The 26,105-nt window shown below is 37.7% G+C and overlaps 2 protein-coding genes and 1 non-coding gene across 3 annotated transcripts; 1 reads left to right on the top strand and 2 right to left on the bottom strand.

Annotated features, from left to right (window-relative positions):
• Positions 1-1,269: 1,269 nt before the first annotated feature.
• Positions 1,270-6,832, bottom strand: LOC131326068 (kxDL motif-containing protein LO9-177-like). Its single transcript, XM_058358657.1, has 4 exons — positions 6,666-6,832; positions 5,203-5,344; positions 3,245-3,397; positions 1,270-1,510 (listed from the first exon to the last, which is right to left on the bottom strand). The coding sequence occupies exons 2-4, from the start codon at positions 5,316-5,318 to the stop codon at positions 1,408-1,410; spliced, it is 372 nt and encodes a 123-aa protein (XP_058214640.1). The 5' UTR covers positions 5,319-5,344; positions 6,666-6,832; the 3' UTR covers positions 1,270-1,407.
• An 8,977-nt stretch (positions 6,833-15,809) lies between these two features.
• Positions 15,810-18,442, top strand: LOC131326067 (transcription activator GLK2). The gene is made up of 5 exons (XM_058358656.1): positions 15,810-16,489; positions 17,037-17,113; positions 17,266-17,302; positions 17,585-17,693; positions 17,782-18,442. The coding sequence occupies exons 1-5, from the start codon at positions 16,204-16,206 to the stop codon at positions 18,293-18,295; spliced, it is 1,023 nt and encodes a 340-aa protein (XP_058214639.1). The 5' UTR covers positions 15,810-16,203; the 3' UTR covers positions 18,296-18,442.
• Positions 18,443-25,497: 7,055 nt separating this feature from the next.
• Positions 25,498-25,571, bottom strand: TRNAI-AAU (transfer RNA isoleucine (anticodon AAU)). Its single transcript has one exon. It is a non-coding gene; the product is annotated as a tRNA-Ile (tRNA).
• Between the last annotated feature and the right edge of the window lie 534 nt (positions 25,572-26,105).

The raw sequence follows: 26,105 nt of genomic DNA, 5'->3' as shown, positions 1-26,105 counted from the left end.
TAAAAAACGCCATAACTTGTTACCCAAAATTGTCAGTGAAAACATGGTTGAAGAACTATGTACTGGCAAAATGAGCAATAGGTATGATTTCAGGAATGGACTTCAAAATCAAATTTATTTGCTCATGTAGAATTTTTTTTTTATGAAAAATGATAATGACAAAATTGGTTTTATTAATGGCAAAACTGTAGCGTATAAAAAAGTCTTGTACGTTGTACATGATACAAATCTTTTATGCACAACAATTTCAACTTTAGCAACAGTTTAATTTTTCCCGATTTATGCTTGATGTTTATCAAATTTTTGAGCTCGGGACAATACCCGTATTGAAGGTATAGCAGGGGGACAGCAGGCCCCACTTGGTATCTCATGGTGGACCATAACCGGACAGCTTTATCACATTGTACCATGACCACGAATCGTACATTTCAATTCGGATTGCTCCCAATTATCTTCACAAAAATAAAATAATTGCCACTGGTTCCATAACTGTCTGTTGCCAAATTGTTTAGCACGGGCATCCCAATTCTCTCTCTCCACGCTATGTTTCAAAATTGATTAGGTAAACGGAAACGCTATGGGCACATATCGTTGTGAACAGATTGCTTTGTGAGATTCATTTTGAGATCTTACACAAATACTATAATTGGAGCTATAACCGCCACTACTGTTTAAGCTTTACTGTTCAATTGGGCGACATTTTTATTGTCGCCATAAAAACAAAAATTGCTTCATACCATCGATTTTGTATCTTCAACCGTGATTTTTAACATCTCTGAAAAATCATATTTGACGTAGTTTTAATTGCGTTTTCGTTGAATATGACTCACGTCCGTAAAATGACGCCCTCATATTCCTGCCTATGAGGTTAGGTTCATCCCTTCATCCTTCTGATTTTGGTATTTTTGTTTGTCTTTTTTCGAAAGAGTTTCGCGTTATATTTTCCGAATTAATCATTTTTCTCAATGAGAGAAATCTAAAAATCAAAAAATATGACAAATATAAAAAAAATTCCTAAAGACAAAAAAACCAAAACGACTGGTACCTTTTGATGAAAGTGTTGTCTTATACAGTATGATTTTTTTCCCCAAAAAATGATGGAAAAAAAAACCCCTAAAGGCAAAAACTACCAAACAACTGACATTTTTTTTGCCGAAAGTGTAGTCTTATATGACATTTTTTTTTTCAAATTCGGTCCACATTCTTATGTTTTTCTGATTCCTCTCGTCGAAATTTTGGGTTCCACAGCAAAGCCAGGGGAAGAAAGTGGAGAGGGGAAGTGAAAGGGATTTATTCTACCAGAATTACCAGCGATGGGTAAACCTTCGTCTGAATTTCTGTCCCTCACCAAAAAAAAAAAAAAGAATATCATACTTACATTTATCCAACTTTAGGTACCAGTAAGTGCTAATGAGGCATTTCCAGGTCCGGTCTCCGATCAAGCGCTTCTATCGTTGAATCGTCTGGAAATGCATCCGGATAGGTAGCCAAAATCTTCGCCTTCAGGCTTCTGCCCATTTAAAACAAAAAGCAAATAAATATCACATATTGTTTTGAAAAGGGAAATAGAAACTCCTGAGACCAAATCATCAATCAACTACATTTCAGTGGTAAACATAATCGTGTTACATTGAAACAGAGTACAGACTGGTAGCACCAGTTTATTTCGGTACAACATTGAAGATTGCAGAACAACTAAGAACAAGGGCTGATAAAGAGAGCGCGCCATGCCAAGACCCGAGATGCATTGATTCAGCTTTGGATAGCATCTTCGCCTCCAACACTCATTGCAATAAGAAAAACTCACGGAGAACTCCAACTTGCCAGATACCCCACAGAACAACAATTACTTGCACCCATTGAGGCGGCTAAAGAAACTCGAAACTAGAGGCCATAACAGAACCCAATAATTCTGTTTTCCAACTTAGGGAATTGTGTTGATCCAATAAATCTTCCCACACCTTACATAAAACCATAAACATCTAACCAAGAATGCTCACTTCCGATCGTAATGGGAATAGATCTCTTTCCTCTCCTTGAATGAGCAGTCAGAGGAGTTTTTCCAAAAAGTCGGCCGAAGCAAAGTTGAGAGAGATTGTGCTCCAGAATAATATGATGGAGGTAGGCGGGTATGCCTTAAGTAGGGCTGCAAACGAGCCGAGCCGAGCCGAGTTTTAGAGTGTTTGAGCTCGGCTCGGCAAAAATTTAGTTGGCTCGAGCTTGGCTCGAGCTCGTGACGAGCTGCAGGACTCGAGCTCGAGCTCGGCTCGATATGTATTTACGGAGCTCGAGCTCGGCTCGTTCGGCTCGTTTATGAAACAAATATATATAAATGTATATATAAATAAATATAAATATGTAAAAATATATATATATATAAATATATATATAAATATATTATATAATCGAGCTCGCGAGCCAATTCGAGCCGAGTTTCGACTAGCTCGAGCTCGGCTCGTTTATGAAACGAGCCCAGGACTCGAGCTCGAGCTCGGCTCGTTTTTGTCTTGAACCGAGCCGAGCCGAGCCGTTATCGAGCCGAGCTCCGAGCCGCTCGCGAGCGGCTCGGATCGTTTGCAGCCCTAGCCTTAAGAAAGTCTCCGTTGGGTTAAAAGATTCAACCAACCTATCTTAATTCCTTTCGCCCCCAAATACCGTGCTTTATTATAGACTGTTAGAAATACCCATGCTTTATAGACTGTTATGAATTTAGAATTTGGAGTGCAAGTAAAATTAACTCAAATCAAATTAACTTCAAAATTGACACCATAATGTCTAGTCCCTTAACTAACGTAACATTTTCGAGGTACAAATGAAAGCACAATTTTTCTCTCCTTTATAAGCACACATGTAAATTAACCGAATTGAATATTCAGCCATTTCCAATTATCGATGCTTTATAGACATGATACCAGTTGTAATGAAAGTTCCAGTATAATGAATGTATTTTTTTCTCCATTTTTTTTCTTTCTACAATTTATTTCCTTCGAATTCTTCACCTTGTTTTTTTGCTCGGGTGGGAGGTTGTCTTGTCAGCTTTTAGGGGTGCAGAAGTGGTTTCATAATTCATAGGAAATAATGCATATGAACTCCACAAATTATGTCACAGATTTTGGGTTAACAACAAATCCCCAATCATATCAATCCACAAGACTCTGCGATAAGTACTTGGCAATATTTAGAACGGTGGATTGCCGATCAAAGGAAAAAAATATTTAGAACGGTGGATGCAATAATAAATTACCTCAGCTTCTGAAATATGTAGTCAAGATCTGACTTCATCGACCTTAAGAGACGTGTATTTCTAGAAAAATCACTGGAAACCTCTGCAAAGCACTGCTCTGAGTACTCGTTAAAATGCGAGAGAACAGCATTACTGTCCTGCAACCTTCCCAATCTGCAATTTGGGCATACAAACTGTTAATCCAAAAGGACGAAAAGCAAAACTAGAAAATGAAGCACCTTTTACATTTACTCGATATAATAAAATTTTTGTTTTTATTTTAGTTCCTTCTCTTTCCCACACGGTTAAGATCATTTGGATCACGCGCATTAGTCCTTATTAGAAGTTTGGTCGAAGGCACTCTGTCCGTAAAATCGCAAGTATTGGCACGCTCGTGCTTACATCTCACGCCTTGAAGATTTTGCTCACGCATGTGAAGCGAAAAAGTGCTAAACACATGTCTAATTGGGCATTTCGTGAAAAACTATATTAGCACTTTTGTGTTTAGCACAGAATGCCCAATTAGACATGTGTTTAGCACTTTTTTGCCTCACAGGCGTGAGCAAATCTCAAGACGTCAAATGTAAGCGTGAGCGTGCCAAGACTTGGCGCGTCTAACATTTAAGGACTGAGTGCCTGTGACTGAACTTCTAATGAGGACAGATGCGCGTGATCCAAATGGCGAGATCACAAAAGATTCGTGAGTAGCCACAACGAAATTTAATGATTTCCTAACTGTGTAGGAAAGTGAGGGAATTAAAATAAAAAAAAAAAATTATTATATCGGAACATAAAATTGATGGTTAAAGGAAATGTAAAAGGTACTTGAAATTAATATACAACTGCGAGGTACTTTGAACTGGAAATGGAAGATAACTTTTGCTGAAAAAGTGAGTTGATTTATAATGCTAGCAATTAGAAATTGGAAAAAGGAAAGGTGTAAATTGCTGCAAAGAAAAGGAAATAAAGACGTTTCTCTCTACGTGGTTAAGGGGCACCTGCATCATTGCCTTCTAGATGCAAGCTGCAAGGTGCCAAGGGGTGTGCCACTAACAATTTGGCAGCAACACACTAGCAATAGAGAAGATCATGTATAAGGAACTAACCAGAGAATTTTGTTTGTCAAAGGAAGACTCAATTTCCTCTTTCTAATTAGACCAGATAAGCATAACGAAATCACTACATAATGAAACCAAGTAAAACCCACATTACTATACCAGACTCAGTCCCCAATTGCTTAATTCCCGACATCATTCAAAAACAACAAGGGTACCCATGCAATCCCCAGCCGATAGGAGAATCGCCGGGGGAGTACTATAGATGGATTTAACCTGTGGCAATATATACCGCTCTCAGAAGGTTTTACCACTGAGATAGCGGCCCCCTATACCTCCAGAAATCGAGGAACTCAAGGATGCTTGATAATCTGTGAGTTGAACTAATAGATGATTTGCTGGTCCTGCATAACCCAGGCACACACGCACGATTGGGAATAAAACTACCTACTACCCTAACCATCATTCAATTTGCTCAAGCAGCACACTGCCAAAAGAAGAGGCTTTCTGGGGATGAAACTTCACTAAGCTGCCTTCCAAGGGCCTGTTATTATCAGTCAAATACTTGCCCTCCAAATTGTCGGTACCACTAACAATGATTTCATTTTGCTCCCCTATCAACAGAACAAGAATTTCACACCAAAAATCACAATTATCATCTTTAAACTCCAGGACTTTGATGTCATCCAAAAGCCGGTGAAGTCTACATCTAACTGTTCCCAAAAAATTAAGAACAAATAGGGACCTCTATATATCAGTTTCATTCATCATTGGACATCGTAACAATGTAGCGAATTTACAAATACGACACACACGTATCACTAATTATTGTGAGCAATCGAGTTCTGGTAGACAATCAAAAGCTCAGTCACGATATAACATAGAGAATGCACATAGTGTGTGTTTATGAGAGAGAGAAGTTACATGAGGTGCTGCAACTGTTTGAGAGAATCCAAATCCTTGGCATTGATGAGGGTTTTGAATTCATGGGACAATTTTTGGGAAGCCGCTCCGATCGCATCTTCCTCGGATTGTTCCATCCCTCCCCAAGTCTATGTGTGCATGTCTGAGAGAGAGAGAGCGGTGTCATAAAAAATACTGGGAAGCACTCCTTAACTTAGCTCAACTTGCCTTAATGATATAATAATGACATCATTCGTTATCCTCTTCCCATTTGAGCCTAGGTATCAGTTTTCACAACTCTAAACTCTTTACATTTTTTGGCCACCTGATATACTTTGGATACAGATTCAACAACACCACAGGAAGAAGGAACATATAGCACCCCATCTTAAATATTGTGAAATTTTCGTTTTTGAGTCTGATTCACTTTGACACAAGCCTCAAAACAAGCAACTAATACGACTTAACATAAAGCCCCCAAACTATTTAGAAATAGAGTACAGGAAACTACCTACCGGATAGCAAAATTCTATTCTTCAAGGGAAAAATCCTGAAAAGAATACAGGCCTGTGAAGACCAGTTACAACATAGTGAAGTACCTAGGGGTAAGAAAGCCAATCAAATGACAAAGCTTGTCTTTGTTAACTTCATGCATTGACATTTTAGAAAACCTTGAAGTTTTGCGAGTTCCAATTTCATTTTTTATCAGCTACCAAGAAGATTTTTACTAAATATTAAAGCAAAGCAATACAGAAGAGGTCAAGGGATACAAAGAATCCACCTGGAGAAAACATGAAAAATAATTTAAAAACGACCATTGTGTTTCATAAATATTACTGCACAATAAAGAAAATTCTGAACACTGTGTTTCATACAAACACTCGGATTTTAGATTAATAATTTATTGATTTTCCGTGGGGCCCATTTTGGGTCCAACAAAGATGATTCAAACCACTCATTATTCTTAATATTATTTTATGGATTCATACAAAAAAAATTAGCTCAATTCGATATCAATAAGATTTTTTTTCAGAATTCATTGGGGCAAACTACTTAAAAGAAGATTAATGATTTATTGTCTTTTAAATGGGCACCGCAAAGATGATTTCGCGGACCCGAACCCCGAATGGGTTATGCACCTCCGAATCTGCTTCGATCCACGACGGGGGATTTTCAGGCTACCCAACCCGCTCCTGACGGGTATCGGATTCCCAAATGGCCCCGAAAATCCGATAATATTTTACAATAACTCCATTCTATTTACATTCTGTTTGAAACAAAAACCTTGCTAAATCAACAAATTAAGCTCAGAAAGTCGAACACATACACTACAACAAGATCATAATAGTAAAACACAAGCAGAAAACCGTAGAGGCTGAGAGTATTAGAGTAAAAATTAGAAGTGTGAAGAAGTGGATTAGTACCCTTATTCTAAGTTTTGATTTCGATCTTGATATGGAGAGAGAGAGAGAGAGCGAACTAACCGCTGTTGAAGGAAAAATCGGTGGTTGGTGGTCGGCTATGGAGTCGGCGGTGGAGATCGGTGAACAGAAGAGTGAATTGGGTTCGAGAGAGAGAGGCGTGGACTACTGGACTCTAAACCGAATTGGGTTGGCTAAGGGGGCCATTCATTTTTGGGCTTTTCCTTATCACTTTCGCATGCATGGCCCATGCGTTTCGATAAACCTTTGTTGGGAAAATGACGGCCCACGTCGGGTTTTGAATAATTAATATCCGTCAAGAATAAGTTAAGAATATTTATTAATGCTGAAAATATTCTTGGCAGGTATTAATTATCAAACTACGTCATTGACCGTCGTTTTTCCAACTTTGTTTGGAAAATTCCGTAACGGGGGGGTGGTGGTTTAAAAACTTAGGGAAACCAAATATTAAAGCAGCCCATAGCTAGATAACTCGGTATCCGGCCCAACAAACCGACTAATGCCAATCTTACCATTTGCTTGAGGGACACAATTAAAGTTGAGAGAAAATCTCATATGAACTTACCTAATACAAGAATTAATATCTCATGGGTGCAGGGGACACCTATACCTAGAAGCCCGTAGCTTTGAACCTCAACGTCTTTCTACTGGAGTCCGAACCCTCAACCTTGGATGCGCAAGAGACAAAGCGACTCTTGCAGTAATGGCTCAATCGGCTGATGGTATACATACAATTTGTTTACATGCTTATTTTAGGGTGTATTCCCGTCAAACCAAATGGATTAAAAGTCCATAGTTTTACGAATTCCTGGGCAGCTCATTCTCTTCAAATACTTTAACTAAAATACCGTTTAATGAAAACAATTTGACTATTGTCGTTAACCTGTAGTTCATTTAATTTAGTGCAGAAACACAATTAGTTTATCTATAATTTGGCATGTCCAACATGCAGCAGCATCTATATATAAGCTGGCTTTCACATTGTCAAATGGGGATTGCTCTTGCGATTTGATGGCTTACCTAACATGTCGTGATAGGTATAAATGTATATGTTTAGGTACGTAATTCACTTAGATGGCTCAGTTACCACCTTCCATTTGAACAGACCAATTCCATTAATGTATTTTAATTATTCTTTCTTGTTAATCTCAATTCTTCTTTTTACTATTTTTTAAGTGCAAGAATTTGACCATATGAAGGAGAACGAATAACGACATTAGCAACAGGTTAACTAGGGCGTGTTTGTGTGTGCCAATTGGAAAAGACAGAGAATTAAAAAAGCTATCAAATTAAGATTGGATAGTCAATGGATTGAGAATAGCTGAGTGGTGTAGAAATATAAAATATTGGAGTTCATTCATATCATCCTATGTAAAATACAAAGAAAAACTGATGTAAATCTTTGAAATATTCCCTTGTCAAGGGGAGGAAGAAAACTTATGCAAATCCCTCTTTCCACTTATGAAGACATATAATTTTGTGGTAATTTAGAGTGCAATTATGTTTTTTTTTTTAAATAATTGAATGTTTATGTCAGCTTGAAACACACCTTCAACTAACTTAGTACACTCAAAGTTACCAAAAAAAAAAAAAAAAACTTAGTACACTCAATTTATGACCAGCTAAACCTTTAGTAGCTCTAAGAGTTTTTTTTAGGAATAGTCAGAGTCGAACCTGCAACTATGGTTGCTGTTATGTTCCCACTCGACCAACTCCTAGAGGTTGATTTTAACTATGGTTCTAGGGTTAGGGTTTTGAAGCTGCATTAGAGCATGCAGTGAACGCATATAAAATAAATTGATTCGAATTGGGTCCATTGGAATAGTTGCACATGATATATTTTTTATTTTCTTGCATGAATATTAATTTATGATTATGATTATTCTTTTAGTCGTTCGACTTTTGTTATAATCTATGAATTACATTGGGTTGTTGAAATTACATCTTTTATTCTACTTAAATCGTTAGCGTTATTTTTTTTTATCGGCAAAATATGAATTTTATTAAAAATGAGGAAAAGAGAAGGAGATCCAACAAACAGTTGGATAATACACCACAAGAGCAAAACCCATAACACCCAAAGGTCTACTAGGGTCCACAGCAGATAATACATTAAAACTCAACCCAACACCCAAATCCGGCCAAGCCTAGATTGACCCACCCAAATCATCCCACAAAACCCTAACTACACCGGCAACCACCGTCGAACAAACCATCGGAGCCCAGCCTCACCGTTAAGCCAAGCTGGCTTCTCCCAGATGTAGAGACCGGTGGCGGGAACCAGCTTACGAAAGTGAAAGCCAAGGTAGTTAAGGCCTGAGGTCCAAATCGTTAGTATTATTCACTATATGCTTTTGATATTAATAATTAATGAGTACATTTTATGTTACAATTAGGGCTTTTCATGTAGAGAAACAAAATCTTTTTGCTACTTATGTAAAATAGAGAGTTAACGAGCCAAGCCGAGTCGAGTTCGCGAGCTACTCAGTTCATTTGCTACCCTTCACGTAGGTGGAAAAACTCAAACTCCTAACCTCCTAGTGAGATGCAAGATTTCTGACTAACTGAGCTTAGTCAATTCAATTGAATTTTTTTTTTTTTTGACTATATAGTATCAAAATTAAGACAACTATGAGGCTTTCAAAAATATATGTCAACTAGATGCAGAAAAATGGCGATTTTCTGGGTTAGAGGGACCCCTAGCCTTCTTGATAATCAAGAAATAATAAAGATAGGTAAGGTGATAACATTGCATGGGATCCACAAAATGCATGAAAATGAGACAATTATAGTAAATATATATTCCATTGACGGCAATAAAATACAACAGTTTTCAATGAGATTCCTTCCGACCATGCTTAAAATATTAACGTCAAGACTTATCAATGTTGAAGAAGTCTGTCTGAAAAGATGGAGGAAATTTCTTCATGACCCCCCCAGGCCTCCTCATCAATTACTACACGAAATCTGCATATAAAATTCAATTACATAAATCCCTCTCTCTCTCTCTCTCTCTCTCTCTCTCTCTCTCTCTCTCTCTCTCTCTCTCTCTCTCTCTCTCTCTCTCTCTCTCTCTCTCTATATATATATATATATATATATATATATATATATATATATATATATATATATGGTTTCCTTTTGTATGTATTGCTCGGGTGTCTGAGCCAACATACTCGCATCTTGACTAATCTTGAGGGATTAATTCCACCGTCTACTTGTGAAGATATACAATTAATGCTGAAGGACTATATATAAATATATAAGATGTCATATTGTATATGTAGTTATGACTGCGTAATAGTTTGCATCCATGTTTGTTTTAAAAAAATAAGTATCGTCTTATTAAGTTTACCTAGATTTTTAGTTGGGCGGATTTTTAAAACGATGTTGGATGGATAAACTTATATACTTGAAAAAATTTGAGAAAAAAAATCTACTTTCATTCTTATAATAACAATTTAAAATGTGGATAGGATGGTTAATTAGATCCTTGATCTAGATTTGGAAATTTTTTGGTTCATTTGGTTAACCTTTTTTTTTTTGCTTGGCAAACGAAACAATTTTATAAATCTCAAAATGGGTACATCGAGGGGGAAAAGAGGGAAGAGTGAACTTGCTCAACCACGAAAAAGGAAACATATATAGAATAAAACACACCATCTAGCCGGGGGTTGGATGTGTTACACCTCAAACCCAAAATTAGAGCTTCAGCTTACGAATACCATTAAGAAAACATTTAAAATCCTCCACCGAGTACACCTTGATATCGAACTTAGCTTTCATCCACGTTGCCATCTTAGTCTTAATCTGATCCCCTACTTCACTAGCTGATCTTGAGGTATTGTAGAAAATGAGGTCATTTCTTGCAAGCCACAATGACCATAAGGTCGCAAAGAAAGTCACCTCCCAAATGCACCTTTCCAAATTTCTAAACCTTGTGCCAAACCACCAATTAGCTAAGTCCGCCAAAGAGGGTGGACAAACCCAAAACATCTGCCACCACACCATTATAAGCGACCAAGTATTCCAGGAAAACTGACAATGCAAAAATAGGTGCGTGTTCAGGGATTTCCTCGAAGGAAGCACAAAATGGGCACTTTGAGCCATTTGGTTAACCTTATCTTGGATGTTCGGGAGGGCATATGATTTGCTCGGGGTGCAGGAGCGAACATAATTGGGATACATTTTTTTTTTTGACCCAGATAGTTGGGATATGTTCTCCCAGCCATAGCCGTAATGTCGTTTTCTCCATTTCTCCCTCTAATCTCTTTGTATTAGTCCTGAGATTAATTAATAAATCAACTTCTTTGCTATTCAAAAAAAAAAAAAATTTTTGAATGGGGTGATCGTCCGGACTCATCTGCCCTCGATTTGTCCTTTGTATAGTTATACTTGTGTGTTAGACTAATGAGGGAATAGGAATGCTTTGTTTTCTTATAATTGAATTATCATGAATTATCGGGAGTTCGGACAAAATTATTTTGCCTTTCCGATTGGCTCGTCTCCGTTGATTATAAAATCTAAAAAATTACTGGAGTATTAAATATTTTGAGCTTTCGAACTCATTTTGACGACAAGGATCACAAAAGTAAAATATAGTACTATATCCTTCGGCTTGAGGCAAAACAGAAAAAAATAAAATAAAATCGATTGGAATGACAATACTGCCCTTCATCAGCATAGTGTATGGTGCCAAATTAAGTACTATTAAGCTCCTGAATTTGAACCTAAATGCAAGAAGTATTGCCGGTTGGTGTGGTTGGTTCTTCACTCCCCCTTATAAGGGAGAGATCTTGAGACCGAGTTCTCGTGGAGGAGGTGCTCGGCTCCTCTTGTAAGTTGTAACTACTAACTCTCTAACATCCATTAAGGGGTGTTTCCGGTAACAATTTGAGAAAAGAACGTAGGCGTTTTTAACATATCGTTCACAGTACTCAACAAGTTTTGACATTTTACCATATATTGTTACAAATTAACTAACAACTTGACAACAACTTCTTTTTCAATAACATTTTCACTCATATACCCATCTACAATTTATTTACTATCGAAAATGACCTGACATTTCTCAGCAACTACACTACCGAAAACACCTAACATCTTGGTTGCAATAATTTTTTTTCTCACAACTTATTCACTACCGTAAAGAGCCCCTAACATTCTATCATCTGAAAAAAAAAAAAAAAAAAAAACTAAATGGCAACATACCTCGCACTCCCACATGTGTACATGAATCATGTATATGCATGTGATGATGAATGGATCGATGCATGCAAGACAGCGGTCAACGCGCGACAGAGTAGAAGTGCACAAAAAGACAGACATTCTGTTTGCCAGATCCGCATTAGTAGGCACACACACAATTACCCATGTAAAAATAAATAAAAATAAAAATAAAAAATACTCTTTTCGATTTTAAAAAAATACCAAAATCATGAGAAGAAACAGAAGAAAACAAGGGTCCTGTTGGGGGAGTTGACTTCACAGCTTGATTTGGTTCTGGAGTGAATCTTTTTCCGAACCAACCCCCCATTCTTTATTTGATCTCTCTCTCTCTCTCTCTCTCTCTCTCTTCGATGGGTTATATGTAGTCTGTGCTCCACATGGGTTGAATGTTTTGTTTCTTGATTTGTTTAACCGTTAAGTATTTTATTTGTTGTTTGTGTGTGGAATTTGGCAATTTCGGATTTCAAAAAATACTCTTGTGTGGTGTGGAAATTCGGTTCATACGTAAATACTGAATTCTCCCATTGAATTCCTTTCCCATCCATTTTCATCCGCTGAAAATTCTATCCACCCGGCCGGGAGTTTCCCTAGCTCTTCAACAATACGGAAAGCCAAATTCACAATTTGGGTTACCGTATCCTTAGCTAGACATGCTTTTTTTTTTTTTTTCCTTTTGTCAATTCCAAAGCATATATAGTTTGAAGTACAGGTCCGCGATTTTGATTCCTCATTGCAGATATTCCAATAATGTCGATTAAAATATATATCGAGTTTTACAGGAAAAAAAAACTTCAGGTCAATATGGGACAAAAGATTCACAGATTCCATTATCACGATGGCCAAACATTCTAAAACTAGGGGTTATTGGGGTTGTTATGTCCGGTCATTATCTTCATGGTCCCGGAATCAGTTGAGATGAGCGTAACCTGGCCCAAACATCCGGTTATAAAAAAAAAGGACAAAAAGATATATCTGGATAATAATCACATGGAAACATAGGTATCTAAACCACTTTTGGTAGAATTTTGGAACTCTTAGCATCACTTCAGTACTCAAGAAGCCCGTGATTAATAAACAACGTATGCATGGTTGTAAAGAAAAAGGTAAGCGAAGTGGGCGTGTGAAAGCTAGCTAGCTTTCATCTTGGAGACCGAAATCACGGCCCAGAATGCCATGCCTATGACACATGGGAAGAGTGACAAAAAGGCTTGTTTTTGTAACTTGTAAAGGTTCTTTCTTTTTTTGCCAATTCACGGCTTGTTATACACTTGCGATCTTAACAATGGCCATCAATGAGACTTATATTTACCTGGAAAAAACAACTTAACATGATCTTTATGTTGTGCAGAAGCGATAACAAACACACAAAAAACGGATGCAATATTGCCATGTAATTGAACAAACCACACACACATGCAGAGAGAGAGAGAGAGAGGGGGGGGGGGGGGGGGGGGGGGGGGGGGGGGGCGGGGGTCTTACTTTTGATATAAACCAAGATAACACCAAGATTTTAAGTGGTTCGGCTTACTTTTGATATAAATCTACCATACGGATAGTCAGACAATCAAAGATTTACTGTGAATTAAGGTCTCACCACAAAGGCCGTTCAAACAACCCTCAATCCCGTCCAACCGATGTCGAGATGGTGTGTTACAAACTCCCCATCTTTAAACTCTCACGTTCTCACGAGGTTGAACACTGGATTCATCATGACTTTAACCATCGGGTCTTCTGGGTCGCTTTAATACCATTTGTAAAGATCCGACCCGGCTAACCATGGACTCCATTTCGGCTTGAACACTTGGCCTTAAAAAAAAGTATACCTAAGAAGGTACCGTATATAACCTTTGGTAGTTGTTACTAACATACTAAGTGAGGCTCTAATTAGTTCCTCACCAATGTGAGACTAATTAAGCACTCGATCACTCCCCCAATTCTAGGGTATTAAAATGATACTCATGCCTCCTAAAAATAAGTAAACTAATGGCTCTACTTCATAGGAGTATATACTAATTTGCACATATACCTAGCTAGCTATATAGGTGTGAGCATTTCGATTTCCAAGCAGGAACAAACCCCGTGATTCCCGACGGAAATATAGCTGCAAAAAATGCAGTATTAATTTTATCCTTTAGAATCAGCATCAAATACAGCAAGGCATCACATAAATTAATTACTAATATAACCAGATACGTGATTCACTTTTAACGATTAATAATATCTATATGATGATTTCAAATTTCCGACCAGAACTTGCATTATATTATAACAGTTTTAGTAATGCTTTGGATTCCGATATCTAATTAAACACAGATGTCCATATTCTTTTCGATTTATGTGAATCTCATGCATCTGCATTTGAGAGGCTTACGTGCATTGGACGACTCATCCGGATATCTGTGTCAGTATGAACCGATCCGAATTAAAAGTTGTCTGTTCCTAGCTAGTCATATTAGTGAAACAACGGTTAATTACTATTTGCGTATCAGCAAAAAGAGACGACATTAGACCATTTCAAAGACTAAATTGTTAGCTGAAGACATCTCAATATTATATTAAAATTTCACCATTTCAAAAAAAAAAAAAAACCATTAAATAGGGGATTGTATTTTTAGCATTCCCTTCTGCATGCGTTTAGGCATATTCTGCAGTTTGGCCGTGGACTGCATTCTGGGTACTTTGGCCATTTTTGTACACGTTTTAGCTTCTCATCAATAATTACACTGGTTTATATTGCAGTGCTCGTTAAGTGTAACAATCATGTAGAAAATCAGGTTAATCGGACAATGAAAAGTATATATGATCTGAGCACACGTACGTTGGAAAGAAATGAGCGAGCACACTGGATTCCAAAATGAAGGAAAAAATTCACCTTGCATGCATGTGTTCAGACTAGATACTTTTCAGTATCCGATTAACTTGATTTTTTACATGATCATTTTTACCTGACGATCACCATAATATGAACGAGTCTGACCATCGCGTGAAGCCAAAATGAATTCGAAATGGCCAAGACTGCACGGTCCGCGGCCAAACTGCAACAAAGCCATCTCCTTTGAAAAAAAACCGCCGCCAGCCCTCGTCATTCAGAAGTAGTTTTGCATTAAGGTAGCTTTCGAAATATGTATGCAATGGGAGGCAAAAAATTATATTCCATGGGGTCTGTTTGGTTGCTGCGTTGAAATTACTACTTAGAGAAGGTATAACGGTCAATGAATTAAGGACGACATTCGTCCATGATTTCCAAATAGTTTCATTTATTTATTCCGGTGGAAGTTACTAAAATGCCCACAACGAGTATCTTAAGTTGTCCAAATGATCCAATTAATTAGGCCAGCTAATATTTAATTTACTAGTTGGGATTAGAGTATTCTAGGCAAAATTGCTTAATTACTCAATGATTCAGAACTACTATTTAGAAATACTCTCTTTCACAAGTTGGATATCAAGAAATTATACTCTTGTTCACAAAAATTGCTAGCACCGCATACAAGTGGTGTACGCACATGCACGTTTGTTGTGGGTCCCACGCATTGCAGTGTGTATCAGAAGGACTACTTTCGTTAGGTTATTGGGAGATAAGGTTTTGCTCACACAATATGTGTTGTTATAATCGAAGTACCAGAGATGTCAACATTGTATTTCAGGAGCACCCAAGAATAATTACCAATCACAATCCCATGGTTTTGGCATGGTGATCCAGGGTTTGCTCCCGCTAGAAATTAGGTTCGAAATCTCATCGATACTAGTAGTATTAACTATTTTGAGGGCACTCCACACAGCGCCAGGGCTCCACTAGTGGGACGGAGGGACTAGTCTTTCTGAATTTAAGTTGCGGCCCAATAAATTGGCCTGGATGCTTGATTATTACTACTTAAAAAAAAACTATCAATCACATGAGCCTACTCGCCATTTCATGTCATCATGCATATATATGCATATGACATATAAGTCTGCATATGTACAGGCATACAATTCGGATGCATACAAATTTAGAAGATACTTGTTCACAACTAGAGAGAGAGAGAGAGTCTTCCTTCCTTTGACAAGGTCTCTAGGGTCTGATCAATTCCTCTTTTCTTGTACCTAGAACACTCAGGTTTTTTACCTCCATATATGCCTATAGACTCCATGGAATTCTCAAGCAATAGCAGTCTCTCCTTGTGTGGGAGTACACTTCTCTCTCTCTCATGGGTCTCTCTCTCATCCCATCATAGAGAAAGAAGTACTAAGACATACTAGATCATCCTTTCTTGATCGGCTACCCACAAAATACTACAAAAAAAAAAAAAAAAAACCCTAGTAGCTTTGGTGTTAAATTTCAAAAGCCTATTGCCTGTAGAAACTTTAGATGGGAGAAACCGATGGCTCTGAATTGTCGAAGACAATTAGCCCGTCAAATTCGGAACGACATGAAGAAGACGGATTCGATAGCGGCAAGGAGGATGAGAAGAATAATGGGTGTAGCAAAGCGAATAAGGACGGATCAAGTTCAAGCAACAGTACGGTGGACGAGTTCAAGAAGAAGGAGGCGTCGGTTCGACCTTACGTTCGATCGAAGACGCCGAGGCTGCGGTGGACACCTGATCTCCATCTTCGCTTTGTTCATGCCGTTGGGAGACTTGGTGGACCAGATAGTGAGTCTCTCTCTCTCTCTCTCTCTCTCTCTCTCTCCTCTCTCTGCATCCTTTACCGTTTGTCCATTTCTGATATTTGTTCTGTTACTCCGATAAAATAATACCAACACACTTCGATACTTGATTTTGCGAAAAAGAAAACTTCCATGACCAATCAAAAGTTCACATGTATTTCCTTTGATTGGTGGGGGAAATTTAGAAGAATTATGCATCAAATTGTATTATTTTTTTGTTCTAGCGAATTGAATATCTGATTTTTCAAAATAGCCAAATAAAATAGGAAGGAGCAAGTATATGCACTAGCCTAGTTCCGCTAAGGAAAATAAATACTTATTTTTGAAATAAGTATTTATTTTTTGAATTAAAAGTGATGTATAATGAGAGAATGACCTGTTTCGTAAATTAAAAAAAATAAGTATTTAAAAAATTAAAACCTTAACGAAACGTGGCCTTAGTTTGTTGAGATTAGTGCAAATATGATTGTATATTTGTGGAGTATTAATTAATGGGTATAGGATGATATGTTGATGATTTTGTTTGGGTGCAGGAGCAACACCAAAGTTGGTTCTTCAATTAATGAATGTCAAAGGACTTAATATAGCTCATGTCAAGAGCCATTTACAGGTCAGAAATTTACCTTTAGAAAAACCTAACAATATCCTGTATATTAATTTCCTCTCAATTTCTTGATCAATTCAGTAGATCATTATTCCCCGGCCCTTTTCTATTACTAATTTTTCATTTTCCTTGACCTTCTTAATCTACTGGGTAATTAGATGTTTAGAAGCAAGAAGATTGATGACGTTGGTCAAGGTATGTACTCTCATGCATATGATAGGAAATTCAATTAATAATACCACGTCCTCTATATCGTTATATACATCAAATTTTGTGTGATTATATATGTCTAACGTATGTTTAATCAGACTCGTAAGAATTTTAACCAAACATCAAATATGTGTTTTCCTTGGATGTGCGGATGTTCATATCCAGTCAAACAAGTGATTTTTTCTAAGGGTCTGTAAAAAAGGTTTTTTTTTTAATCTTCCTTTGATTGAAATCTGATGCCTCCGACCGGCCCCTTCTCCATGACAGTGGTGACAGATCACAGGTATCTTGTGGAAGGCGGGGATCGAAATATTTACAACCTGAGTCAACTCACCATGCTACAAGGATTTAATCAAAGGCACCACTCTAATTTCAGGTACGTATATACAAAAAATGGTTCCTTGCTCTGTTGGCCATTTTATTGACTACATTTATCTCATAATAAGGTTTCTCTTTTCATTTAGATATGGAGAACCTTCTTGGAGTGGAACACCTGGATTTTATGGCACATTTGGTGAGAGGATCTTTGGAAGCAGCTATAGTAATATGGCGAAAAACAAACTCCACAGGAGTGTGCCCTTCATGAACGAGCAATATACATGGAAAAAAAACGATCCGAAGATTGAATTCGGATCGTTTTGTGACTCCTTAAGTACTCAATCACAAGCGAAAGGAGGAACCGGTATTCTTTCGAGTACCCCTCCTGGTTTTAGCACAACGAGCGTTGACGGGCGGGCGGGAGTGAAGAGAAAGGCTTCGGATCGTACTGACATTGACTTGAATCTATCTCTCGGGCTGGCAGCGGGGTTCGATGAGAGCCGGAAGGATGAGGAGGAGGATGACGACGAAGATGAAAAAAATCTATCTTTGTGTTTGTATTCATCATCATTTTCATCTAAGATTAGCAGGTTGAAAGAAGGTGATCACCGTAGGGGGGAGAAAGATAGAGGAACAAGTACTCTGGATCTGACTATATGAATAAAGAGACAATTCTAAGTGAGATCCTGAGGTACTTGTCTAATTCAATGCTTTTTCTTAGATTCAATTCCTTGTACCATTATGATACAAGCTAATATTCCCACTAAGTACTTGTATGGATGCTTCTTTGATACTTAATTTTTTCCCCATTCCTTTCCAAGACCTTAATGATGCAGGTGCACACGGTCTGGATCGGTTCAGTTTAGTACAAATCTAATGTCCAAACTGTTTCTCACGGTTCCAAGAAAGTGAAATCTTGTGTCCGGACCAAACGTCCCACAATTCGAACCGATCCAATCTGCGGACGTACTTTTCGGTTTATGGTTAATATATCTATGGTTCCAAATTGTCAATGTATGTCACAAGTACAATAAGATAAGAAGGAAGCAAAATAAGAATTATTAGGGAATTTTTGACCGATTATCACGGTTACATGTTTTCAGTGTACGTCTTTTTTTAAATGAAGGTGTTGGTGTACCACGTGGTGGTGCCCATGCATAAATGAGTTACTACTTAAGTTGGTGTATATAGCTATTCCATACCTAATATCTCTCAGAATATAATATTTCAGATTATAAAGACAAAGGGGCAATTTCAACCAATGTTAAATTTCATACTAAAATCCGAAAGAAATTACTTAATTGGGTTCTCCTAAAACTAATGACTAAAATCTACAGCATGCCTGATTGAATCCTCCTTCATGAATTTGCAAGTAGAGATCAGTAATTAAATAAATTAAAAGGTAGTTCTCCCAAGTTTTGTTAAAATAAAAGGATCACAAACAGACCGACTTGCATTGGTTAATATTTGACAAGACGAGTCGTATACCACTATTAATTTGGCTGGTGGTGTTTGAATTCTCACCTGACGCAAGGAGTGTATTGCGGCTACCATACTCCATTCACAAGAGACAGTATACATGTATATTCAAATTTGCTTCCTTAGAATATATAGATATTTGCGCCTGTTATCGGTAGGGTTGGTATCAATCTTTGGCTGCATATGTGTAGGCATTTTGTTGTTTGAAGATTGACTTAATTCGTTTTTTATTGGGCACACCCAATACATAGACTCTCGTCATTACGGGGTCTAGGGAATGATTGATGTATACAGCCTTATCCCTGGAGCAGAGAGACTATTTCCGTGATTTGAACCTGTGATTTTTAGGTCACAATAGAGCAACTTTACCGTTGCGCCAGGCCTGCCTTCTGACTTAATGTTCTTTTTTCTAATTCCAGATTAACTGATCTTTTCTATCAATGTTTGGAACTAGCTAGGAACCATCTTGACACTTGAATGGGTTATCTGGTGAAGGTTGATTTCTTATAGGAGGAAACTGTTTAGATTTTTTTCTTTTTTCTTTTGGCCGCAATGAATTATTTTTGGCTGAGAATTACTTTTGGTCGCATTGAATTGCACTTGGCTGTTTTGAATTGTACTTGGTCGCATCGAATTGCACTTGGCCGCTACGAATTGCACATGGCCGCATTGAAGTGCAATTCGTAGAGGCCAAGTGCAATTCAATGCGGTCAAGTGCAATTCCAAGCGGCCAAGTGCAATTCGATGCGGCCAAGTGCAATTTGATGCCGCCAAGTGTAATTCTTTGCTGTTAAGAGTAATTCTGTGCGGCCATGAGTTATTTTGTTGCGGTCAGGAGTAATTCTTTGCGGCAAATAGTAATTTTTCACATCAGATTCTTTTTCTTTTTAACTAATAGGTAAGAGAACAAAATTGTTATTCAATACAACTTGAGCTGTTGGTTTGGATGATTTGAAGTTTCATGATCTGTCTGGAATTGAAGATTGTAGATTTTTTGTTTGAGCCTTTTGGGTAGACAGAGTTTAAAATTTTACTCCTTACTTGAATATATGTAATCTTGGAACTATTTTGCTTTTTTATTTTTCTAGGTCAGTTAAAAAAACAAGTGCGATAGGGCCGGGTGTTACTTTTGAATGAGTGGATGTTCAAAAAATTGAATTTGAGTTGGAATCCCGTATGATTATACATTCTTAATATCTCTTATGCTATCCCTGAATGCAACTAACAGAATTAAACAGATTTTGTAACATTTGTAGTGTTAGACTATTTTATAAACTTGGTTAAATGGATCATGTTTGAGACTTATTTTTAAAATGAAAATTTTCGAGAAGTTGATTTTGTTGGAAGAAGGGAATTTTTGTTAATTCACAATTATTTGTAATGCTCATTTTGCTTGAGGTGAGACCATACGTATATTCGAGACTCACCTCATGTGAGATGACGTTAAAAAGAATCGTTGTATCCCACGTAAAAAACTTTGAAAAAGTGGGGTTTGATACTTCATTTAGATTGTGTTTAGAAAGTATTGCGCCGTGCCTTTAGGCACATACAATTACTAGTCTATATAATATGGAGGAATTGGGGGATGGTGCTGTGCAGTGGTGTGCGCAGCACCATGTTATACACTTCCGAGCCGTCGGATCGTGCATCTAATGTCTCAGATTTCATTTCGGCAATGAACGACTCTCGATCGTTAGTTGCCGAGATGAGATTTGAGTCGTCGAATGTACGATCCGACGGATCAAAGGTGCACGACAAGGTGCCGTGCATTTCACTGCATAGCACCAACCTGAAGTCCAATATAGAGCAGTGATTTTTGAATTCTCCACATTTTGGACCCCCGAATTTGTACATATTTTTTCTATGGCTGAGATTTACGGATAGTAAGACTAGAAATATATTTGAAAAGAATAAATATTTTGAAGAATGATGAAAGAAAAAATAAAATTGATGTTTCATAATCTTATTCCGATTCCTTATTTTCGCATTTTTCTTATTTTTCTAATAGTTATCAGTAAAAAACGATTACTGTGATCTAGGGCTGTCTCTCTCTCTCCTTCACATGTTAATTCTAAAGTGAATTTCAATTTTGAATTCAAAACTGCTTTTTCTCTCATACACATGTTTAGCTCTCTCTCTCTCTCTCTCTCTCTCTCTCTCTCTCAATGTGGAGCCTATCATTTTTTGAAATGTGTTTAGATTGTTAATTGTTTAATTGGTTAAGTGATTGAGGGGAAAAAACTGATTAATTATATATTTGATTATTTGATTCATTCAATATATTGGTGGTAGCAAGTGCATTGATTTTGTTGCATCTTTATTCTAAATCATAGTTTTATCTTCACCTTTATCGGGTTAAAAGTTGAAAGCCAACGAAAATATGCATGTGCCTGTGTTTTCGCATTGGAGTTAATTTTCTTATTTTGCTTAATTTTCTATAATACATAACACAAGGGTGTAGGGCCCATTCATACTTAACAAAAGATAAGTTGTTGCAATGGATGATTACTTTGATCAAATGGTTTAAGTTAGCCTATTCTTCTTCTTTCAGTAAAGCACTATTCACACTTTTTGCACATATTACACAATTTTCGTATGACTTTATTTACTCCTAACAATTGTACATTAATATCTCTGTGATTTTTCAAAAAAAGAAGAAGAGAGAAGAATACTAAAACTTTTCAGATTATGTGCTAATTTAAAGAATATATATATAGAGGAGCGTTTTGGGGACACAAAAAAAAACACTCAATCTCAACCATTGAAGCCAATAGCTGAGATTAGAAGTTCGCAAAGAATTACTGGCCGTGAAAAATTACTCCTAGCCGCGATGAATTACTACTAGCCGCCAAGAATTACTCCTGGCCGCCAAGAATTACTCTTGGTTGCACAAAATTACTCTTGGCCGCAAGAATTGCTTAGAAAGCATATATTAGACTCACCTCATGTGAGATGCTGTTAAAAACAACTGTTGTATCCAAATAAAACTTCAGAAAGTGGAGTTTAATACTTTATTTAGACTATATTTAGAAAGCATTGGCAATTACTAGTACTATGATATGATTTAGTTGGTTCAGTAGTTTGAACCTTAAGGCATAATAATCTTTCAAAATGCCCACTGATCCCGTTTTGAATCCTTGCACTGCACTCATGCTCTCAATTCTCGCTCTCGACGATTTAGTAATTTATGATGTGTTTTAAAAACGCTCGTACTCCTGCAACCACATGCGAATTATGTGACTTAATTAGTTTAAACTACCATTAGTCGTTGAAAGGATGGTGAATACCATTAATTTTTCTCTATTTCTCTATGGAGCAGGCATTCTGGTCAAACTACGTCTATTTCTTGTCTCGGTGTATGTGTGTTTGTGTGTGTGACTTCCCTATCTCCCCAACACAACAATCCTTAAGAAACACGGGCATATAATCTCTAAATATTTGGATTCAGATCCAGTTTCACTAAGGTTTTTATTTTTTTAAATACGTCATTAATCTCTTACAATATATCACTTTTAATTCAAAAAATAAATATTTATTTTAGTTGGTGAAAAGCTTTCATTGTTGAGAAAATGGGCAAACTTGAGCATGCATGGATTAAATGAGTTTTTGAACTAGAACAGTCTAGCCCTTAATTTTGATACGTCTTTCTCAGCTGCCTTGATTTGTACCAGAGAGTCAGAGACAAACTTGTGAGTGAGGTCTGGGTATATACTCGGGCATGGAAGAGTGATGGTAAACCCCCTGATCATGTTCAAAATAATGAAATCTGCTGCCCGTGGACATAGCTTATTTTCAAACTATATATATATATTGGGACGGTTCCGGGGACAGTTAAAAAAAATCCTAAAACGCCCCCCCCCCCAAGTTCCCGATCGAATTTTAATGATCCGAGCCGCTCAATGTAATCAGAACGTGATTTTAAGGGTGCTCGTGAAGAAATTAGCAAAAAAAATGACCGAGAAAGGCTTCATCCGAACAGTTTTTTATTGAACTTTATTGAACGGTTCAATAAAAAACTGCTCAAATCCAGCCCTTCCTGGTTAGTTTTTTTGCCAGTTTCTCGTGGGCACCCTTAAAATCACGTTCTGAACACATTGTGCGGCTTGGATCATCAAAATTTGATCGGAAACTATGAGATTAAGATTTGGAGGGTTTTTTTAAGGGTTTTTTGAAGTGTCTCCGGAACCGCCCCGTATATATATAATTCTTTATTGTCTCGGTGTGTTAGAGGTGTGTGTTAGTCCGGGTGGTTTGAGTTACGACAACCTCTTCAACTTCGAACTACAGAAATATTGATGAGAGCAGAGATCTCAGGGCAGATTTTTTATGGGGAAATTACAGTAAGCCCCCTCTAACTATACCTCGGTAACGAGTTGCCCCCTTCATCGTTTAACTCGGACACTTAACCCCCTTCATCTTTTATCGCATGACACTTAACCACCATTCGTTAGTGAGCCGTTAGTCAAGAATACATACAACGGTACACACACACACACACACACACACACTCTCTCTCTATTTCTCTGCCCCTCCCAACGGTACTCTCTCTCTCTCTCTCTCTCTCTCTCTCTCTCTTTCTATGAAATCTCTCTCTCTCTGTGCTCCTCCCAACGATACTCTCTCCCTCTCTCTTTTTCTCTGAAATCTTTCTCTCTTTCTCTCTGTGATGGAATGTAGCACTGGGTCTCATTGTATTTGTGGTTGCAGACAAAATTTGGTTGTGGATTTTTCATTTGGGTTGACCCACCAAAATCTGAGAGCATCCAGTCCAACATAGAGAGCACCCAGAATTTACAAATCCGCAAGTTAGAGTTGCAGAGAAAGGTTGATGAATTGGAAAGTAGAGTGGAAGTGTTGGAAGCAATGAAAAAACAAATGCATAAAGAAGTTCAACAAATGCGAAAAAAATTGGGCAAATGCAGAAGGAAGACCTATGTTTGAAGAAGAAATCGTGGTGGAAGAAAATAGGTTTTCTTTTGATTGTTCTCTTTTTTTTTATCCCACATGTACAAGAAAATGGTGACTGAAAAGTATCCTGCTTTGGCTTAGGTACAATATGAATGAGTATTTGTTGATTAACGTAGTGCATTCCAATAAAGATTACAACCCAGAAACAAAATTACTGGAAATGGTAGTTGTTACCCAAAAAGATAACCTACTTTTTTTAATTGGCCCGTGCATCGAACGGGTACAACGCTAGAACGGGTTAGTTTTGCCCGTGTATAGAATGGGTGGAACGCTAGTATGGAATTTGCTGGTAGGAACTACAGTGGGAACTAGCCGTTGGAGGTCATTTTACACTGGCCGGTTGACAGAGTGGTCGACCTGGTGGTCGACCGAATGGACGACCGGTTTATCATCAGGGCATCATCTTATTCAGGGCTGAAAGAGGGTAAATTGGTAATTTCAGCAATTCTGTTAATGGCATCTTCCATTTTGCGCGAGATAAAAGATGAAGGGGGTTAAGTGTCCGAGTTAAACGATGAATGGGGCAACTTGTTACCGACGTATAATTGAAGGGGGTTTAATGTAATTTCCCCTCATCTTATTTAGGGCTGAAAGAGGGTAAATTGGTAATTTCAGCAATTCCGTTAACGGCATCTTCCATTTTGCGCGAGATAAAAGATGAAGGGGGTTAAGTGTCCGAGTTAAACGATGAAGGGGGCAACTCGTTACCGAAGTATAGTTGGAGGGGGCTTAATATAATTTCCCCATTTTTTATTTGCAAGCGTTCCACAAAGGAGAAAGAAATCAAAGAATTTGAATCCCACAAATCAAACTGGCTACCTCTTTAGATCAAACATTTATCGAACTGTTAATGTTCTTCTACTTCATTAAAATTGGAAAACGCAAAATACAAATTAATCCTGTTAAGGAAATAGAATCCCACATTGCTTGGGAGTGGAATGGGTGATCACTTAATAACATCTGGGACCTCTCCACTCATTGCCAATTGGTTTTGAGATGGATATAAAGTTTCTACATGGTATCAGAGCGGGGCCCGTTCCACCCCACATTTTAAAAATTAACAATCCACACCCCACGATGACAGACCAGCACAAAGGCTGCACGATGATAGGACCCAAAAAGTGGCCACACGTGACAGACCTCAAATGCGGCTGCACGTGAGGGGGGATGTTAAGGAAATAGAATCCCACATTGCTTGGGAGTGGAATGGGTGATCACTTAATAACATCTGGGACCTCTCCACTCATTGCCAATTGGTTTTGAGATGGATATAAAGTTTCTACATTCCACCCTATCAGAAAGTTGGTGCATGGAGAAATGCTGTGAAAGGTTGAGGTTATAAAAATGGATGGTAATTTGACTAATGTATCCATGGGCAGAAAAGAACAAAAATGAAAAAGAAATCGGTGGCAAATTGGCCCATGCAGGTCTCGAACCTGCGACCTTCGCGTTATTAGCACGACGCTCTAACCAACTGAGCTAATGGGCCATCTTGACAATAACTTCCATTGTTGTTTATATTAACAGAAATTAACTAGGCTACGTATATATCTAGATGTATAGATGCAGAGGGAGGAATGCAGAGGGAAATCAGAGAGCATATGTGTTTCGAAGGGCCCAATTCATTTTTTTGACTTCAAATATCTATTTGGAGTACTCATGTCGCAGTGTTGCGAAAAATCACAAAATACAATATGTACGTGGATGTTATTTTTTTGGCAACGGAGAGTGTTCCCGAGCCGGCTTGTGCGCACAACGGGACCAAATCTTTACGTCCCCCACCAGCCTTCACTAACCAAAAGGGTTTTTTACGCATGGGTGACCCCAAGGCTTTTTCGCAATGCAAAGGAGTCAAACTTGAGATCTCAGGATGATAAGTTCTTCCATTCTAACCGATCACCAACTGCATTACCCCTCGAGATTCCAATATGTGGGTGCTGTGTCTTTTCTTTGTAGGAGAAAAGATAGTCATACTATGCATGTTATGTTATTGTGTCAAAATTTAGTAACCTAAATCAAGTGC

Source organism: Rhododendron vialii, chromosome 5a (genome assembly GCF_030253575.1).
Source record: "Rhododendron vialii isolate Sample 1 chromosome 5a, ASM3025357v1".
NCBI classification, from domain to species: domain Eukaryota; kingdom Viridiplantae; phylum Streptophyta; class Magnoliopsida; order Ericales; family Ericaceae; genus Rhododendron; species Rhododendron vialii.
This window is presented reverse-complemented; position numbering and strand designations above follow the sequence as displayed.

Coding starts and splice junctions, on each gene's coding strand:
- LOC131326067 (XM_058358656.1), top strand. CDS start 16,204: ATGGGAGAAACCGATGGCTCTGAATTGTCGAAGACAATTAGCCCGTCA. Junction 17,114..17,265: donor ATGTCAAGAGCCATTTACAG/GTCAGAAATTTA, acceptor CTGGGTAATTAG/ATGTTTAGAAGCAAGAAGAT. Junction 17,303..17,584: donor GATTGATGACGTTGGTCAAG/GTATGTACTCTC, acceptor TCTCCATGACAG/TGGTGACAGATCACAGGTAT.
- LOC131326068 (XM_058358657.1), bottom strand. CDS start 5,318: ATGGAACAATCCGAGGAAGATGCGATCGGAGCGGCTTCCCAAAAATTG. Junction 3,398..5,202: donor AAACAGTTGCAGCACCTCAT/GTAACTTCTCTC, acceptor CCCAAATTGCAG/ATTGGGAAGGTTGCAGGACA. Junction 1,511..3,244: donor TACATATTTCAGAAGCTGAG/GTAATTTATTAT, acceptor TTAAATGGGCAG/AAGCCTGAAGGCGAAGATTT.